General features: G+C 48.5%; 6 protein-coding genes across 6 annotated transcripts; 3 read left to right on the forward strand and 3 right to left on the reverse strand.

The window, feature by feature from the left end:
- Positions 1–382: 382 nt before the first annotated feature.
- Positions 383–3,521, forward strand: BROUX77_001503 (uncharacterized protein; the record flags this gene model as incomplete). The annotated part of the gene is made up of 2 exons (XM_073745940.1): positions 383–505; positions 564–3,521. The coding sequence occupies 2 exons, from the start codon at positions 383–385 to the stop codon at positions 3,519–3,521; spliced, it is 3,081 nt and encodes a 1,026-aa protein (XP_073609738.1).
- A 416-nt stretch (positions 3,522–3,937) lies between these two features.
- On the reverse strand, positions 3,938–5,520 carry BROUX77_001504 (uncharacterized protein; the record flags this gene model as incomplete). Its single annotated transcript, XM_073745941.1, has 2 exons — positions 3,938–5,402; positions 5,483–5,520. The coding sequence occupies 2 exons, from the start codon at positions 5,518–5,520 to the stop codon at positions 3,938–3,940; spliced, it is 1,503 nt and encodes a 500-aa protein (XP_073609739.1).
- Positions 5,521–7,859: 2,339 nt separating this feature from the next.
- On the forward strand, positions 7,860–14,078 carry BROUX77_001505 (uncharacterized protein; the record flags this gene model as incomplete). Its single annotated transcript, XM_073745942.1, has 1 exon — positions 7,860–14,078. One exon carries the CDS (start codon positions 7,860–7,862, stop codon positions 14,076–14,078), a length of 6,219 nt encoding a protein of 2,072 aa, XP_073609740.1.
- Positions 14,079–14,427: 349 nt separating this feature from the next.
- On the reverse strand, positions 14,428–15,872 carry BROUX77_001506 (uncharacterized protein; the record flags this gene model as incomplete). Its single annotated transcript, XM_073745943.1, has 2 exons — positions 14,428–15,415; positions 15,475–15,872. The coding sequence occupies 2 exons, from the start codon at positions 15,870–15,872 to the stop codon at positions 14,428–14,430; spliced, it is 1,386 nt and encodes a 461-aa protein (XP_073609741.1).
- Positions 15,873–16,462: 590 nt separating this feature from the next.
- BROUX77_001507 (uncharacterized protein) lies at positions 16,463–17,655 on the reverse strand (the record flags this gene model as incomplete). The annotated part of the gene is made up of 2 exons (XM_073745944.1): positions 16,463–16,654; positions 16,714–17,655. 2 exons carry the CDS (start codon positions 17,653–17,655, stop codon positions 16,463–16,465), a joined length of 1,134 nt encoding a protein of 377 aa, XP_073609742.1.
- A 313-nt stretch (positions 17,656–17,968) lies between these two features.
- On the forward strand, positions 17,969–19,043 carry BROUX77_001508 (uncharacterized protein; the record flags this gene model as incomplete). The annotated part of the gene is made up of 2 exons (XM_073745945.1): positions 17,969–18,922; positions 19,014–19,043. The coding sequence occupies 2 exons, from the start codon at positions 17,969–17,971 to the stop codon at positions 19,041–19,043; spliced, it is 984 nt and encodes a 327-aa protein (XP_073609743.1).
- Positions 19,044–19,809: the final 766 nt, after the last annotated feature.

Raw genomic sequence — 19,809 nt, forward strand, 5'->3', positions numbered from 1 at the left:
GAGCCGCATTTTGCAACCGCGGCCATAGACCATCTCAAAGGACACAAAAAAACCTCTACTATATAGATACGTCATTCACACACTGCGAGTACATTACAAACATCCAAACATTCCCCTCGAGGGACCTTTCAATCTACGCCGACGACAACCCTTCATTGAAGAGCACGCATTCGAATCCCTCAACGACAACACCATAGCTTTGGGCTTGAAGGACAAGGAAACACCAAGCAACTCGAATTAAGCCTGTCATTTCCTTTCTCAAGACCATTCGTTGTTATCCCTCCTAGTTTCACACTGGCGTCCTCTGCGACGCTTTGACGCGGCTCTACGCCAGCAGCATTCTGTGCTTCCCCTTGGTCATAACCCAGGTTCCGCCTCCGTCATGTCAATTTCTGACAGAACATTTCCAATAATACTGCGATACTTCGTGCCTCGAGATGAAGATGAGGATGTCGATGCTGGCCAGGAACTACTGGATCTGTTAAAAGATCCCTTTTCAGGTGATGTATGTGCACCGCTGCAGTAACCCCACGCTGTAAATCTAACACCTGATGTAAACGCAGATATCCTCAACCTCACTATGGACTGCTATTGCGGTTTCCTTTGGCTTCACTGCCTTTATAGCCCTTTGCTTCTCGCTTCTCCGGCCCTACAATCAGTCTGTCTATGCACCAAAACTGAAGCATGCCGACGAGAAACATGCACCACCTCCGCTAGGAAAGGAGCCTTGGTCGTGGTTCATCCCCTTGTGGCATACTTCTGAGGTCGATGTGATTGCTCACGTTGGCATGGACGCAGCCATTTTCATTCGGTTCACGAAAATGCTGCGTAACATGTTTGTTTTTTTGGGCATCTGCGTCTGTGCCATAGTTATCCCTATGAACATAAACAATGGCACTGGAACGCAAGACCGGAGCTGGCTTTCTAACATTGGTCCATCGGCAGTATGGGGTAAATCTCATTGGGCTGATGTTGCTGCCGCTTGGGTTACAACTTTGACAATCATCTTCTTCTTGTGGTGGAATTACCGCAAGGTTGTACGGCTACGCCGAGACTATTTTAACTCACAAGAATACCGGCACAGCCTGCACGCTCGCACGCTCATGCTGACCGATCTTCCTCGTGACCGGTGCTCTGACGAAGGCATTGCTCGCATTATCGACGACGTGGCTCCAAGTTCCTCATTTGCTAGAACTGCCATTGGCCGCAACGTACGCGATCTCCCTAATTTGATTGCTGAACATGAAAGGGTTGTCAGGAATCTGGAAAAGGTGCTGGCAATATACTTGAAAAACCCTACCCAACTACCTCCTTCTCGGCCTATGTGCAAGCCCTCCAAAAAGGACCCCTCATTTTCCACCTATCCCAAAGGTCAAAAGGTTGATGCCATTGAATACTTGACCCAGAGGATCAAAGGCTTGGAGCTACAGATTCGTGAGGTGCGAACTACGGTTGATCGCCGGAGCACCATGACCTACGGTTTCGCTAGCTACTCAGACATTTCTGAGGCTCACAGTATTGCCTACACTACGCGCGGAAAAAAACCAAGTGGAACTACCATTGTGCTAGCTCCCCGACCTGAAGATCTTATATGGAGCAATATGCCCCTCTCACCATCCGTCCGTAGCTGGAAGGGAATCATGATCAACCTCTGGATTATCTTTCTTACTGTTGTTTGGGTTGTCCCCAACGCCATGATCGCCATCTTCCTTGTCAACTTGAGCAATCTTGGACGTGTATGGCCTGCATTCAAGTCAGAACTCAAGGCCCACTCTACATTCTGGGGCATGTTCCAGGGTGTGGCTAATCCTGCCCTGACATCATTGATTTATCTTGTTTTGCCCATTGTATTTCGTCGACTTGCCATAATGGCTGGTGACCGAACCAAAACAGGCCGGGAACGTCACGTGACAAGCAAACTGTTCTCGTTCTTTGTCTTCAACAATCTCATTGTGTTTTCACTTTTTAGCACGACTTGGGCTGTCATTGCGGGTATTGTTGATGACACTAGCAAAGGTATGGATGCCTGGACTGCAATCATCAAAAACAACCCTACCAGTGCCCTTCTGGAGTCTCTCTGCGGAAACAGTCCTTTTTGGGTCAACTGGCTACTTCAGCGTCAACTTGGTGCCGCCATCGATCTCGCTCAACTGTGGCCTCTGGTTTATGGATTCCTAATGCGCAAGTTCTCGAGTCCAACCCCCCGCGAGTTGATTGAGCTGACTGCGCCCCCGATATTCGACTACGCAAGCTACTACAGCTACTTCTTGTTTTATGCTACAGTAGCCCTCTTCTATGCAGGAATCCAGCCCCTTGTTCTGCCCGCAGCCGCTATTTATTTCATCATTGATGGCTGGCTGAAGAAGTATCTCCTTCTCTATGTCTTCATTACCAAGAACGAATCTGGGGGTCTCATATGGCGTGTATTGTACAACCGTATGATTTTCGCCACGCTTCTATCACAACTGATTTTCTTGCTCATTGTTTGGGCACGGGGTGATGAAAGCCGTTCAACGTTAGCTTACTGTCTTGCTCCCTTGCCCCTAATTGTGATTGCTTTCAAAATTTATTGCGCCAAGGTGTTTGACTCGCAAATCTACTACTTTTCTCTCGAGAACATCAATAAGCGCCAAGTTATTGACCCGTCTAAAGACAGTCGCTTGCGTAGTGAGAAACTGGCTTCACGATTTGGACATCCTTCCTTATACAAACCACTTACCACACCCATGGTCCATGCCAAAGCACAGGACATCCTTCACATTGTCTACTCGGGACGATTGAGCAATGGCAGAGACGACACAGTTGCTGGAGGCGACTTCATGAGTGTCTCTGGCTACTCTGATTCATTTGCAATGGACGCAATGAAACAAGGCCATCCCGGAAAGATAACGGGTGTACCTGGATTTGAATTAGTTTCCGAGTCTCAACTTGATTTTCAGTACTACAAAGACCGACCAGAGTTTGCTAGTGAACATGGAGGTGGAGGTGGGCTTTATGGAACACCATCGGATATCATGCGGCCCGACACACCCAACTCCGTTTTCAGCGACAATAGTCGTCCCGGGACACCAACCCAAATTTATGGCGGCATGACGGGCCCGACCCTCTCAACCTTGCCTATAGTCAATGGCCCGTCCCCATACGCGCCTTACCGATCACACACTCCAAACTCGAACTTTTCTGCCCCGGCTAATGCTTTTCTCGGGCAACCTTCGGATGGTGCATCTATGCGCAACAGGTCACCACTCTACGCAACTACCAACGACTCATCTACTGGTCTAGTGTCATCCGCAGCTGACATGGCAGTTGTAACGTCTACATGGAAACCGCAAGGCTACGATCCACGCGATCATAACCGCGAGCCGTCTTTGCCTACGGCTCACAATCCTGGCCCAAGCACTGGGGCGCTCGGAGGTGGGCCCCAGGGGTACAGTGGTCTACCGCAGACTGAGATACCGGAACCAGCACAGCATGACTATTTCCGCGGGGGGCAGAACCGAAGGCCTGCTGATGGTTGGTAAGAACTTTTGCTAGTTATATGATGTTGGCAAATGCCTAGGTTCCTTTTTTTCGACCCACACTCTTGCCATTTACCCATTTACACACGGTATCCATACCAATTTTTTTTCTCAAGATGTTTTTTTTTTTTCAAGATGCAGATGAGCAACTAAATCTACAAGCAAATATCTCAGTAAAATGATTGTAAAAACTCACTGAGGTCCTTTCATGGGAGTGTTGTTCTGGAACGTCAGGCAATATAATATGCAACAGAAGTGAGTGGGCGCAAAGATCTTTTGTTACAAAGACTGCTCTCATAACGAGATGAAGTCGATGGTTTAGAAGGAAAGGCCATCTACACAAACACATGGGGCATCATACGTACGTTTTATGTCTGAGGAGAAAAGAGCTTCATAGTATGTGAAATTTGGTATTTTTTTTATTTGTTATCTCTGAGCCATGATGCGAGATCTCGTGTAACTTCTTCTGCTGCAATGTCCACATCATCATGGCGTTGCCATGTAATCGAGACCGATATAATACCCCCCTTGACGCCTGCCACACTTATTCCCAGCGCGGGGCCCATAACCATCCCCGATTGCGTGAACACAGTCTGTTCAAGCTTAAAGTAATTATCAGTCGGAAGTTGCACATTCGGCTTGATCGCTGCATCCATGACGCCTAGGTTTGAAAGTTCCCATGTCTCATCTCTCTGTTGGCCATGTTTGACATGGCATCTGCCTCGAAAGTCTGAAACCCAGGACAGCAAGCCTGCTACATTGTCCGCTGGCAATGACTGCATCTGTGCATTCATGTCAGACTTGACAGCTGCGCTCACTTTCCAAACCTCTTCGCCCAATGTATCTACACTTGTAGATCTAGAGGTCGTACCTGATTCTAGGTCAGAGCCACGGAGTGTCGCAATGTCGGTTGAGGTGAAGTTATGTGTTAGAGCAGTTACATAGTCGCCCAATGTATCTCGTGGTATTTGGGGCGGCAGTAACCGGCGGAGATCAATAGCAGTACATGCTCGAACTTCTGCGCCGGGTATCTGAAGTTTCTTGACTGTTCCAAGCAGAGACTTCAATACGAGCGTGTGCAAAAGCGCTGTCAATGTTGTGTTATGTTTTCGACATTTGTCAAGAACCCGCGATGTGCTTTGGGCTGGCAGTTTCACGAGGCGAAACCCGGAAACCATTTGCCGATGAATATCAATCGTCGGCCCGGTCCAAGTTGGTGCTGGTTTGCGCTGGAGCCAGGATGGCGCAAACTCGGACCACAACAACCGGGTAAAGTATGGCATGGAAGAGCGAAATTCAATGAGGGTTTCCTGTGAGCCATGGACAGTTGCAGGTTCTGGGAAGCACAACTTGGTGGACTGTTCCTCAAACGAATCCACGGGACGAGACAAAGCACTGACAAGGGCTGCATGAAAGGACCGTCCTGATATACCGTCGCATACAGCATGGTGTGCGGAAAAGGCAACATCAATAAACCGCCCCGTCTCGGGCTCAGTGCTTGGATCCGGGCTATATACCTTCACGCACCATGGCGGCTTAACAGTTGACAAGTCTGATGGCCAGTTCGTATCTAATTCTGCCTGGATTAAGCCATCCGGGCCAAAGAGAGTCTCTTCATAAGTACCAAGGTGGCCGGGGACAGTTTGCCATGAAAGATGGTCATCAATGTCTAAATCGCTCACACTAGCGAACATAGGTGTCGAGGAGTCCTCATCAACAACTGTCACCCGCAGATAGTCTTCTCTCAGCGCCAGATAGATCAGACTATAAGTGACATGTTTTTTGAGTGAAATTTGTGGGAATGAGTGTGGCAAACGATAACGCGTGATATTGATGACACGGCCAGTGATGTGGAGGATATTTCGGGAAGAGGAATATTGCTCCCTATAGGTAGTTAGTTATGGCGATAACTAAAAGAACAGAGGAGGCGATGGGGCATATGGACAGTACGCAGGGTTTCTTACATCGCGCCAAGCGGACGAAGTCGTGTGAGCTTAGACATTATGTTTGTTCAAACATGAGTGTTCAAGATCGTGAAGGGTAGTTTGACACATGATTGCACATGAAAGCTTAATCAGTTAGTTAGTTGGAGTTTGTTCTTATGGAATCTCTTCTATGTCAATTATTCATTAGGGTTAAGGCTACGGTCAAGCCGAAGGCGGTGTTCCCTTCTTTATGTATAGCTTGGTGACTCATATCAGTGTTTAATAGGACTCACTGTTGTCCTGTACGGAAAAGTATCCGGAACGTCACAAGTTCAGAGAGTTCAAAGATAGAGAATGTATTCAATGAAGGGGAAGAAAGGCGAACGATGATCGATACCTTCTATTCTAGATACTATGGAAGAGAGAGAGAGAGCAGCCCTTTTATGCTCAGAAGTCCATCGATGTCTTGTGCTAGAGTCAAGTAGTAGTTGGAGGAGAATGCCTAGTGAAGCTTAGAAGCAAAGTCTAGTCCGAGCAAAAAAAGGAGAAGTGAGGCCTTTTGTCGTTCAGCTTCCACTAGGTTGGGAACTTTTACAATAGCGTTCCTCTTGTGGCGAGTTGTGATGTTAGAACGTGAACGAGTTGAAGGCAATTCCGATGTAGTCAGAGGAGCACAACCCTAAGATTCTTCTATTTGTAGGGTTGGAATGCTGACAACATCAACAACTCAAGCTTCAAGATCTTAGCATGCAGTTTTATGCATAGATAGTTATACAATATGTCTTAGCTCGTCGCGATGAGGCTGGTTCCTCTATCTTCAAGTAGCTATCAATTGAATCGCAACCACTTCCTAGAAATTGGGTTTGTTGGATCGTCAAGAAACTGAAAGACTCCATGAACAGGCTCGGCTCATAAGTAGTTATATACACAATTTCTGTATATGATTCTTGCATATGTATGTATAACTAGTTATACATAGTTACACAGTTCATAAACTGCATTCGAGTACCAATAGTGGGTTTGATATACGCGTATGAATAACCAACTACCATATTATGGATAACTAGACCTAGAAGTTGTGACAATTGTGCAACTATATATCATGCATGAATTACGTGGCCATAAAAACCCAGTTGGTGAAGAAAAACGAGGCTCATGGCAAGATTTATTGGGTATTCTTGGGTATTTCTTGAGGGTGCCCAACAGAACAGGGGCAAAGAAAACAAAGAGAAAGTACTGGCTAGTTAGTGACTATTAATATCTTCACAATGAAACAACTGAAAAAAGACGGACAACTACACGCATAAAGTGCAGATCGTGTCTCCTTTGTTTGTCAGTTCAGTCGTTGGCATCTCAATCTTGTACATGTGGGTGTTAGTGCATTAGGGTTTGGGCCGCAGTAAGGTGCCGGTACATGTATGGAGTCAATCTAAACAATGATAATAACACGCTGATTGGCTGGAAGCAGTAGAAGCTGCCGCTGGTTCTTGCCTACACAGGATCGCTTAAACACGACGATAATCAAGCAAGCTATTGCTCTGTTGGTTGAGAGGCACGCTCCTGCCCATTGTGTGTTAGCCTTATTCTCCTTTCACACTCACATCCTGGTCGGTTGGCTTCCACTTGTGTAATTAATTCTACACATGCAAGAGCCGCCTCATGGCTTGAATTTTCTTCTTCTCCATTTCCAGTCGCATTCAATTATTATCACAGTACTTTGTCTTGGGAGCTTCTCCATCAGACTTTTTCCCCCCTTCATTTTTCTTGTTATTTTGGCCGATTTTTAATACTCTTTTGATCGTCATCCTAGCCCAATCTTATATATCCATCCAATCCACCCACGCACTAGCCAGCAGCTTTCAAATGCTTGCTGTCAACTGATCACGACCCGAACGACTACTACGGCCCTCGTTTGTTTCCTCCTGCGTTCTCTCTTGGCCGGTTTTGCTTTGTCTCTTCTCCATCTGGCTGGCTCATTGCTTCTTCTACGGCTCCTTGCGTCTGGCCTGCATGTAGACAACCGCCCTCCTGAAAAAGCCATTGATTCCCTGTGAAAGTAAACAAGCGCTAGATCAACGCGTCTGGCTTCAGCCACATGCAAACAAAAAGTCGGGTCAACTTGATTTTTTTTTACTTTCCCTCGTCACACACCGCCCATCTTCGCGTTCCCCCAAACGCCTCTTTGTTCACCATCTTGCTCGCCCTGGGCAGGAGCGGACGCAAGTATCTTTAAGAGATATCTCTTTTCCTCCCTTCTTTTTCTCTGTATGTGTTTTGTGCTGTGAAGCTGGGTCGATGCGAGCCACCACCAAAAAAGCCATTGAATCCCCAGCTTTAGGCCTCCACCGCCTCCTGAATTGAACCCGTTCTAATCCTGGCCTCTCCAGAAAATTACCATTTTCTTTACTTCCCCTCGATGTCTCAGCAGCCCATAGAGTTCTTCAGCATACGACCAGACCTGAGCCGCCCAACTACTTCGGCCAGCAACAGCAAGCTTGTTATTGATCGCGACGGCCGCAAACCTCTCTTCAGTACAATTAACACGCCTGCTGGATTTGCGACAAATGACCCCGAGCTTTCGATTCTAGGCACTTCAACTCCCACAAAGTCTCCCGCTCATAGCATCCACAACGCGAGACGACAGCGCCCTGTCTCTATAGACGGCCTACGAGGTAGGGCTTCGGCGCCTCACAGCCCTCTGCAGCGGTCTTGGTCCAGCGCAAACCGGCGAGAGCTTGGTGCTATTACCCCCGAAGGCATTCCGATTCCACGCCGCCGATCGTCACTGGCTAGTGTGACGCGCCACGCTCAAGTGATTTCCCTCACAGAGGCCTATCGCATTGCCCTTGAAGAAGACGAAGGTGCTTTGGCGACCGACTTCGATGTCCAGTCTGATACCAGCTACAACGACCAGGACTACTACGACGAGCCGGAGCGTCACAGTAAACGTTTCTACAATCAGCGGGACCTACATGGTGTGCATGACCCACGGGATCACAATAGTGCCCAAAGAATCGACCAAGATTACTACGACCTGCCCATCAAGGACCAAAGAGGAATCTACGATAAGAACCATAGCCGCTTACAACGACGTTCATCTCCGCCTGCCATGAACCTCTCCCCCAGCCCCACACCAGCGTACCCGGGCTCACGTGGAAATGACAGCTCAGCACGGTCGGGGACTTCACTCTTGCCGTCATCACATAGCGTAGAGCAAATAGGGACTATCAAGGCTCGCCCGTTTCAAGAGTTAAGAGAAAAAGCTCGCAACAGGCTTACGAAGTCGCCATCTCTTACCCGTGGTCTTAGAAGGAGTGGATCTAAGGGCTCTATCACTTCTTTTCTGTCAGATGATGGTACCAAGTCTCCTGCTTCAAAGTCTAGCCGTTTGTTGAAGTTTGTACCTGGACTTTCTCGAGAGCCGAGTGGGGCAAGTTCAAGCCATAAAACCAAGGAGAAAGAAAAAGAATTAGACGTGGCTGCTTCGCCTATCACCACCCCTTCAAGGAGCAAAAGCTTTTTGAAGCGCTTGGTTAAGCGAAGTGAGAACAAAGACCCGGTCGAATCTGCACAGATAATCCTTGAGCGGAAAAAGGAGCCTGAAATCGACCCATCTCCCATGTCTCCTCGCCCCCCAGCTTCGCCTCTTTTCGATCAACGATCCCACCCGGTCCAAGCAACTCCTCCTTCTCGACCAGTGACATCTTTGGGACATGCTCTTACACACTCTCGCAGTTATAGTGGCCGCTCGCCCAACAGCCAATATTCCTGGCAAGTTGGCGATGACTTCACTGGTGTCGATATTCAGGGAATCGAAAGCTCACGTGTCCGAGCATCTCCAGCAAGTGTGATATCTACACCTAGAAGCGCCCGTAGTTCTCTTGGACCTCGAGATGATCGCACCTTGCGTTTCACCAATAATCGCCTGGATGAAATTCGGGCGCTAGAAAAGGCCATCGAGCAGGTCAATGGTGATGGAAATGAGTATTTACATCACCATGTCCTCACAACGACTACTACTATTTTACGCTCGCCAGAACACCGCCTCAAGGACAGCGATGCTCCCATTGTGAGGTCACCAGATCGCCGCGCCTTAGACATGGAATCCTTGAGTCTTCGCTCTCCAGACCGCAGTCGCGGACGCGACATCGACTCGCCCAGCATTAGATCCAGAGAAAGATACATACGTTCTCCTGACAGTCGTGTCACTCGTGATGTCGAGAATCTCAGGTCGCCTGATGGCCGACGTGAATCTGAAAGAGAAAGACGTGAAGTTAGGAAAAGCGCGCCCGCTATTATAATGCCACTACATGAGCTTTCTGAACCTGAAGACGACGTCCCTGCAAACAAAATCCAGGAAATACGCCAGCGCGAGATTGCAGAAGAGTCCCGAATTAACGTAGCATCTGCTAAATTGGAAGAAAACCGGGAGCTCAACTCTCAACACCGTACCCGGTCTTTGTCGACTTATGTTAATTATCGCCGACGAACAGCTCCCATCGCTGAGGGTATATATCAGAAAGAAAGCATCACCTCGCCGGCAGCATCTCCTCGTTTTGAGCCTACGTCATTTGAGACTCCACCTAAGAAAGAAAACTTTGCCTCACCCCCTGCGTCACCACAACCTCTTTCATTATTTGAGCCTGTTGCTCCGATAGCACCACGAAAGATCTATCCCACAGAGCCGAATGACGTGGCGCCATTTGCACTTTTGCGGGCCAAAATTCCAGCCATACGCAACAACACACATGTGCCGGTGACGCCTGACCTAATCGAGAAACGATACCATAGTCATCAGGATGATTCCATCTTGGAAGAAGATGAGTCAGTAGTTGGCGATGGCGAAGAGGCAGAAAATGACGAAGGAACGACACCGCCTTTGCAGATTAACAACAAGGGGTTCCAGCTTGATGGTGAATATGAAAAAGAACATCTTCCAGAGCAAGCAGAACCTGAGGCAGAACCTGCCAAAAGTTCAACAAAACTGGAAGAGTACATGGAAGCCGTTGAACTGGCGAACGTTGAAAAGGTTATTACAAGTCAAACAACCTCTCATGTCACGCTTGCCACGATAGAAGCAGCTGATACCCAAAAGAAGCTTGTTTCTAGCGACGAGGTGTTGCTAGCCCCGTTGCCAATTCTCGACCATTCATCTGCCCAAGATACTCCTAATTCTGCTTCTCATCTCGAAGCTGACAGAGGCATGCCTGAAAATGTTTCCGACGATGTGGGAGTCCAACCTGATGCTGAAAAAACCGCTTCGTATGATGGTCCAGATAATTTTACTGGCCCTGGCCCTGATTCACTGCCTTTTCCGGTCGTGCCATTGCCTGAATCCATTTTGATCTCACCTCTCCTAGTTGCAACCGGTCCTCAAGAGAACCTTTCTCAGCCTTTCCTGACGTTGACCACTACGCTTGCGCCAATCCCAGGCTCACCTGAGTCACACGATAACAAGGCTGATTGCATTTCTGCGCCTGTGTCTGCAGTACTGTCACATCAACATACTGATCCTGTTCCGTCACGGTTGCCTGATGAACGAGAAAAACAGCGAGCCTCTTCTGCTCACTCATCAACACATTCTCCAGTGCGTCCAAGAAGTGCCCATAACTCTGGGGTTCAGACTATCAAAAATGGGCCCTCCAATTCTCTATTGCCATTGTTGTCAAGAAAGGCATCCTTTGCTTCAGTTTCGTCTGATGGGAAGTCAAAGCGGAGTGCGTCCGCATCGTCCCAGGCTGACCAGAGAACCGAATTTAGAAAGCCTTCGTCTTTTATCACACGTAGCGCTTCGGCTTCTACCATTCATTCTGCTGCTTCAAGTTATACACACCCTAATACGACAGTTGCTGCGGTTACGGCACTCACTACGTCCTCTGTGTCGCCTGTTTTGGATGCATCTCCTGACATACACATGAAAACACACGGGCGCCGGAACATTGCTCCATCACAAGCGACTTTTGTTGTGTCAGCACTACCTACCTCATCTTTGTCTATGCTTAAGCAACGGAGTACTAGTAACTCTCGTTCAAGATATATATCTCACACAGGGTCTGTGTCGGAACTTGACTTGGATTTGGAATCAGACCAGGAAGTGTGCCGTCGTGATCGAAAAGGCGCAACAAACTTGCGATCTACATCCCGAGCTAGCACGACCCATAGAAGGTCGGTGTCTAGGCCCGTGTCTAGCACCACTGCTGCCACCGAAAAGCTGTCACATGCCATCAGCCCTCCTATAATACATCAACCGGATGTCTCTAGTACTAGTCAACAGATGCACTCTCGTACTTGGTCTAGCCCTTGCCGTTTGGACATTAGGACTGGAGATAGAGCACATAGTCCGGTCTCTCGCGCTCATACTTCCACCGTTCTTGCACCTTCACCAATTCCTGATCTGGCTCCTAACCCAAATCTCAATCTTCTGAACATGCATCGCCGTTCTGTATCAACCGACTGTTCATTCCGTGCTCGGAACTTGGCACGCAATACTTCAGGCACTGAACTCTTCACTCTTGGCGACTCAAACACGGCTTATCCACCTGCACCCCGGGTTACTTCTGAGGGACCGATGTCCCGAAATATACAGCATGTTGTGAATACTCGGAATAGTATAGACTCACCCATTTTAGAGCCTGCTATTGTTGATGGAACTCCTATTGAAACACCTCGTCCACCACCTATTTCCAAGACAGAACAACCCGTCTTTAGTGGGTACTCTTTGGGTGCTTCTGATAGTAAGGCTCTGTCATCTAAAATGAGTCTGAGCAGACTCGATGTCATTACAGAAAGCAGTAATACTAAAGTCCATAATCGTCGTACGGCTTCAGTGGGAACTGCGGATACTATCATGAGCTCCCGTTTGAGCAGGGAACGTGATCGAGACCGCGACAGAAGTTCATCGTTGCGTCGAACATCAGTGACCTCACTGTCAGAAATGTCTCGTACTCGTTCACGCTCACAACCTTTCCGCCGGGCCCCAATGAACTCATTAAAGCCCCCATCGGTGCGTGATGACTTGCGTGAGCTTAAACGACAGTATGGTGTTGAAGACTCTACCATCGACATTGACGACTATACGGAACTGATGTTGGCACAAAAAGAGATTGAACACGAAGAAGAGGAAGCACATGCACAAGCTAAAGTGAAAGCCACAGCTCGTAGGTCTTCTCGCGGTAGCAGTGCCTGTTCATCAAGAGGTAGCCATGGTGAAAGGAACGCAGCACAAGAATTGGCAGCATGCGACAAGGCCTTACAGGGCCTGCGTAGCATCAAACAAGGGCTCTCGAGATTGGAACATCGTGTCTCGAGCGGCTCTGTCCCATCCAAGAACTGTGATGCTTCAGTAGACGAAACCTCAACCAGCAAGGTTTTCCCCGATGATATATCTACTGTTGAATCCCATGCTCCTGACAACAGTTATGATGCCAAGTCTGCGACTAGTCTCCATCAACCCGAGGCTGGGGCTGAACCAAGACGAATGGAGGCGAATAATCTAGTGAGCGAGGGCAGGAAGATGGTTGTTATTCACCAAGCAGAGAGGGGCCTGAAGCGAGCAGTAGTCGGCTCACTTGGCCCTGTCAAAGATGATGTCATCACTGTCGCAACAACCTCTAACCAAGAGGCTGTAGCTCAGGATGAAAGTCACCAGGCTTCACAGACTGTAAAGTCCACGGAGTTAAACATTTCGACATCTCTTCAAAGCCATCAGAACGTTCTGGAAGGACCGACTCATTCAAAGGTTGAGACAAAGTCTAAACGTGAGGCTACAAACTCACGTATCGGCGATGCTGATGATGTCGAGCTATTGTCAGATTTGGAAACAGCTATTGAAAAAGATCATCCACTTCTCTCTTCGTTCTCTTCATTTGACGACATGGCTACGCTTATACCCTCAACATATACCGATAGCAAAATGACATCTAGTGGCCAATTGCCCGAATCTCCTGACGGTATTTCCAGGAGCCAAGCAGAACTTCGCAAGAGAGCTAAGCCGGTGCTAATCGATGTGGGGTTGCCACCCGCTCTATCTCAAAAGCCAATTCCACAACCCGAATCCCCAACGACACCGTCAGAACATGATGTTGAGTCTCCTGTATCTTCTATCTCCACAAAGTACTCTGGCCTCAATCTTCGTCGCCGCCACTCTTCGGCCTCAATGGATATCGTCTCTGTTGACATTCCTGTTCCCCGGATGTACAAAAAAGGACCTTTTAGTCTCACTATTACCGGCCTTTTTGTTGTCCTTCTCGCCATTTGGTATTTTACTGAGAAATCTATGTGTGATATTCACTGCCGTCCAGTGGCCTGTTCGGCTCCTTGTGTGTGGCAAGACGACGACCCGACCTTTGGCTATGCAATTCCTATCAAAGTTGACCAATGGGTGACTGGTGGCAAGGGCCGACAGGCATGGAATCAGGTCGTACAAGACGCTAGCGATTACAGTGCCGATTTGCTGGACTGGGCAACAGGTACGGACATTACCGCGATTGACAGCAAACTTTTGGATTTCGAGAGTAAGCGCCAGCTCCGCCGTCGTCTGCGCAAGAAGGGACTCCTTAAGAAACGGGGAGATAAAACCGACCAGACGGCCAAGCATACTGAGTGGGCCACGATTCTTGATCCGCAACATCACTAAGAAACTTTCCCAACTGATAGAACTGGACAATCAGCTGGGATGTATGTGTAATACATTGGCAGCCGACAATCAATAGACAACAGCTTCCGCCAATGCCTGCTGTTGCTTCTTTTTGTTCCTGACAACATGATGCCTCTTTTGTCATTCTCTTGGGCTTTCAGCTACCGTGATTCGATTTTGTCACATTATACCAATTTGCTTCCACTTTTTTCTTTTTCCTTTAGATACCGAGTCGCGAGTTACATAGAACAGATTTCATATTTCCTTCCTCATAGATTTGTACTGCAATAGAGCTACTGGACTAAGTTGTCACTCTATCTCAATCATCTGCTTATATTGAAAGTTCTATTTAGGAGCTCTTGCTTTTAATGGTCCGGGTACGTGATTCGGCCATTTGGTTGCCATTCTCTGTTAGTTTGATGTTTTCTTTATCCCGCTTGCTCAAAAGCACCGCCCCAACTGCCGCTGGACCACCGACTAATCCCCATCCCAAGGCAAGACCTAGAGTCTTCCAGAAGCTTGGGCGTTTGCCTGGTCTGCCGCCTCGGAGTGTTTCATATATGACCCATGTAAGGTAGCTAAAAGAACTCCAGAATAAATCCCACTGGAGAAAAGTCAGGGCTAGGGCTCCGAGAAGCGGCGTTTCGGTGGCAGCGTCTGCAGAATTCGCCTGTAAAAGTCTGCTACTGACAGTGGGAGAGGTCCTAAAGGTGAATGGCAAAAACACGGAAGACCACGTGACTTCACTAGCAACGCGACGCAGGCCAGCAGGAAGATAGGGCGTCTCGGGGGAGAGGATAATCAACGATAGAATGAGTAGCTGGGAGGTCAAGCCTTGACGAAACGCGTCGCGGTAAGCTGTAGAAAAGCCGTGAGAAACAGTGACCTGAGACTGGTTTGGAGACTCGATGGCAACGGTGGTAGCCACAGTTTGCTTCCGCCGTTTGGTTGTGTTATCAAGGCCTACAGCTTCACTGGTTTCCTCAACTTTCTCTTCGTACATAGACGCCGCCTTCACGCCAACTTCACCGACTTCAGAAAACAGACTTTTACGAATCGCAAAGTGCCAGAGACTCTGCGTCACCGGGAAGATCTGCCATAAGGCTGAGACGTAATGGTACGCTGGCGCACCCAACATGCCAGGGAGGCCCATTCCTAGTGCAGGCAAAGTGAATGCCAGGAAGCCAGCAAACGGTGCTGCAACAAGGTCGGCATGAGTAACGTGAAAGGCACCATGAATAGGCGTGGCCGGAGCTGTGAGGATGTGTACAGTCAGGTAGAGCGGAAGTGTGAAAGCCAAGGATGCAGACTGGAAAATTAGACCAAGGATGGCGGTACTATGAGCTTGTTAGTGCTTTGATGGCCATCTATAAATGTAACTAGATGAATAACTTACTGCTTGACGACACGGTTGGTGTTTCCAACGCGGTAGCCCTCGAGCTCAAGTACCTGCCAGATGCCATAGAACTGAACCATGATATACATCCAGGCTGCACGCGCGCCCAAAGTCTGAGGCGTGTGCATGAGCAGAGTGAAATAGCCAATGAGGTCACTAAGAAGCCGGTCAATGGCAGCCAGGCCGGTGTACCGAACGACAAAGGGCTGGGGGCCCGCAGGGAACGGCAAAGCAGCGCCAGTGGTAGTCGCGGATACAGGAGTCTGCAGGCCCGGAGATGATACGGCGGCACCAATGACATCAAATAGACCATTGTGGAAGCCGAGGAACATGGTCATGCGGGCGCCAAAAAAGCAGCTCACAAGCAGAATGCTTGCGGCGAGGAGCTTGGACAGCATTATGGTGGTTGGGTAAGATATAGTAGAAAGAGGGCAGAGAGGGAGACAGACGAGCGAGGGGAAGGATTGGCGCAGAGGAAGGAGAAAAAAAGTGGCCGCAGGGACTTCTAAACAGGAAGATACACACAAATGCACTTGTATTTGTATTTGTATTGGTTTGGCATGTTGTTCTCGTTGATACTAGTTAGTACTAACTAGCTAACTATGAATTGACACAAGAACAGCCCCACTTTTAGTTCATCGCTAGTCAGCCCAATCAAGATGATGTAAGAATGAATTCTCCAAGCACAAGACAAATCTACGCAAGTAAGAAACAAATATGACGTCGATAAGCTGACTACACTACAAGCACCAAGTTCAATGCTTGCAAGTATGTACATACATACAAATGTATGGCCGTGGGTCTTGATGCCCGTGAGAGTGACAAACCAACAAGACCGGCCTCTAAAATAGCAGGCTATGATTTCAGCCAAACCACCAGCTCACGATCGTCGCAAGCGTAGTCGAAATGAAGCGAGCAAGCAAACAATGGGAGTTATTCAAGTATAGCCACTGCCACTATATCCTATATAGCATTGCCATGTCTCTCTTCAAAGCTTAAAGTCAGCATTCGTCCGTTCCCAACCATGTTCATTCGTCTCTCGTGTAGCTACACGGCTAGCCAAGGTTGCCTTGAGTCCGCGGTTCTTGTCTGTACAAAGCTCGTAGATGGTTGAAAGATTGAGTAGAAGGGTATGAGATGCAAAGCCATTGTCGATGAGGCCCTCGAGGACCTTTCTAGCCTATATTTAGTTAGCTTGCCGGTCTGATTCAACCTCACTACCAGCTTTCTGGTACTCACTTCGTCCATATTGCCACTGTAGAGCAAACACACTGCTCGATTAACCTGCACCGTCTCGCTGGCCTGTTCTCCATTCACATTTAGTTTCTCAAGTTGAGTCAATGCTGCGACAAATTCTCCGTCTGCCATGTCGGTCAAAGCTTCCATCATCTGCTTCTCTTGGCCCTCTGCTAGAGTACTGACAACAGTCTTGGCCGCACTAGAGTCGCCAAGATAGAGCCACAACATGGCTTCAGCCAGACGTCCTGTGTTGTCTTTACTAGGCGGCAGAGTTTGCATGTGTAGAATGGCGCCTAGTGTATCGCCTAGCTCAACCAATGACCAAGCAACCCTCACGCCAATATCACGTAGTCGTATTACCCATAATTCTCGCTCTGATTTATTCGGAGCCGTTGCAACTTTGGTTCGGGCTTCGCGTGCCAAATCGTAAAAACTCATGACAGCTCGCCGCATATCATTGAAGCCAACAGCCTGCAACTTTACATTCAGCACGCGAAGATCCCACGGTACAACATGCTGGCCAGTCTCTTGGTCAATGTACAGCGAGACGTTGTTCAGGTCCTGCAATGCTTTGACTTCTTGTGCAGCCACATTCGTGGCGTTTATAAGTACCAAGCATGATAGCCGAATGTAGAGTAGCTCGAATATTCGACGGTAGTTCGCGGGGTCAATGGTTTCCGATGTCAACTCGTCAACAGCAGCACTAGCAGCAGCGCGGAAATGACCACCAGACAAAAGCTCAGAGATAGGTGTGTCTGGACGTGGCTGCTGAGGGCTGTTTTTGAAGCATGCCGGAGTGACAAACGTGTCAAGTGGGTTGTATATCTCGGGGCGCAGAAGAAAGTAGAAGTCGTTTGGGCGAATAGACTCGGGAACTGGCGGTGATCGTATCGAGGAGCGTGGGCTGAGGAGGCTTGGCTCTGCCATAGGGAAAGTAGCCATGATAATAGATATGTGTTTATGAGAGATCTAAAGACTGGAAAAAGTGGCGGTGTGATGCAAATCGATAGTACATTACATTGTAACCTTGTCAAAACATAGATGTGTGTATGGAGGCGTAGATCTCGCGATGCGAAGACGTCATCGGGAAATTATGGATTACATAAGCGACACAAAAAGTTGCACAAGAAATGGACCTCACATTTCGCTACAAATCTCGAGCTTTCGCCTAATATAACATGACCCAGGATTCTATAAAGAGCCATTCATCGGGGATTTTTTTATCTCATGCCCCTCGTCCCCTTTTCACAAACAAATGTCTTCTGATTTCCGCCGCCAGCGACCGCGGCGCTCTGCGACAAAGTCTGCCGCGGATCAAGTCCACGAAGTTGACGACGACGACAATGACAGAGGTGCGGGCCACGAAGTAGACAGCGACAGCGATGTATATCAGATTTCCGACCATGAAGATTCGGATACAGAAAGCTTCTGTGAGGAGGAAGCTGGGCCCAAAACACCGGCAGCGCGACGCCGCATTGCTTCTACAAAGTCTACCACAACACCCATCCGGACCCCCAGGGCCAAAGCAACTTCTTCACCTACAAAGGCTAGCGCTGTCAAGCGAAAGCTCAAGTCCAACACAACTCCAGCTTCTGCTCGGCCTAGGAAAGCTGCTTCTTCTAATGATGTCACTTGTGATGACATGACTGCTCAATCTCCCATCAACAACTCTAACCCTAATATTATTGAACCGTACCCTTCCCAACTGACAAACCGCAGTTATCACGGCCCTCTTCGTTTACGTCGTCGCATAGGATTTGTTCTTGAGCGTTTCTATGGACCCATTCCTGCAGACATCAAGACCGCAGCTGGATTCATCAACCATTGGTATTCTTACGACGAGCTGCCTATCATAAATCAGCGCCCAGAACCAGCTTGGCTACCCGCCGACTTCCAGGACCAGCAGTTACAGCTGCTGCACAACTGGAAGAGCTCAGGAGCTTATATCACACAAACAGAAACACTGGACTGCGGCAGTGGAGCTTTGAGTGAAAACACGAGCTTGTTGAAAGAGCTGATTGTCATTTCGGAAAGAAACGAGACACGTATGCAGCGACTTCAGGTGCAGCTTGTGCCTCGACTTTCTCCCGAACATGGAGACGGCGGTGAAGCCAGCTTTCAGAGACCTGGGTGGCTATTAAATCTCAGCGGTACCGTTTTAAATATGACCTGGGCGCCCAAAGAGGTCAATGACAGGCAAACGCTAGTCGTATGTGTAGTCCCATTTGGTGAGGGTCGGCCTCATGGGACACAAACAGCTAGTGATGGTTTGGTTTATGCCCTCACATTCACTGGATTAGCAAATGAAGATCTACAATCTCCACCTGTAGCACGAGAGATGGTATTTCCTTGGGGGTTTTCTCGAAGGGTGATGTGGTGTCCTCAGAAACAGGATGCAGGTTTAGGTTTGCTGGGTGTACTTTCCACCGAAGGGCAAGTACATGTCGTTGATATTGATCAGACGCAGGGCTACTCTGGTAAGTATATCCACAGTTTCCTCCTCTTCTTTGATTTCTTGTTTTTCTTGGCTGCTATCTTCCTCATCTTTCTACATGCGCTCTGCTAACGCCTCTTCTCTGGAATCAAGGCACCTGTGTCAAAATCGCCAGCCTCTTTCTCAATAATGAGGAAGAAATCAAAGTGACTTGCTTTGCCTGGGTTGGATTCAATCGTATTGTCACTGGTCATGTCGATGGAAGCGTTTGCCTCTGGTCCATTGCCCCGTGTCTTCTTTTGGCCCGCCATGCTACGCACCACTCATATGTGGTTGACATCACTACAGGCTACCCTTCTCGACCATATTTAGTTGTGTCAGTGCCAGTTGCTGGACTACCAACTCTAGTTGACTTTGCTTCACCAGGCTATGAGTCAACATCTTGGGCCCTCCCAAGTATTGCTATGCAGAGCACCGCATTAAACTGGCATGACGACCTCCAGGGCTTTTTCTTGAATCACCCGTCATCAAGCCCACTGGATGCTGTTGTTAGTTTCATGCACTGTCGCTATTTCCCTCATGGCCCGGCTGTAATATCGTCAAGTAGTGCGGTGACGGCCTTCTCAGCTGGCTACGGCCACCCCTTCATTCTGGTGGGGTTG

Source organism: Berkeleyomyces rouxiae (assembly GCF_048999995.1).
Source record: "Berkeleyomyces rouxiae strain 22BRR77 chromosome Unknown BrBRR77_ptg000001l, whole genome shotgun sequence".
In the NCBI taxonomy this organism is placed as follows: Eukaryota; Fungi; Ascomycota; class Sordariomycetes; order Microascales; family Ceratocystidaceae; genus Berkeleyomyces; species Berkeleyomyces rouxiae.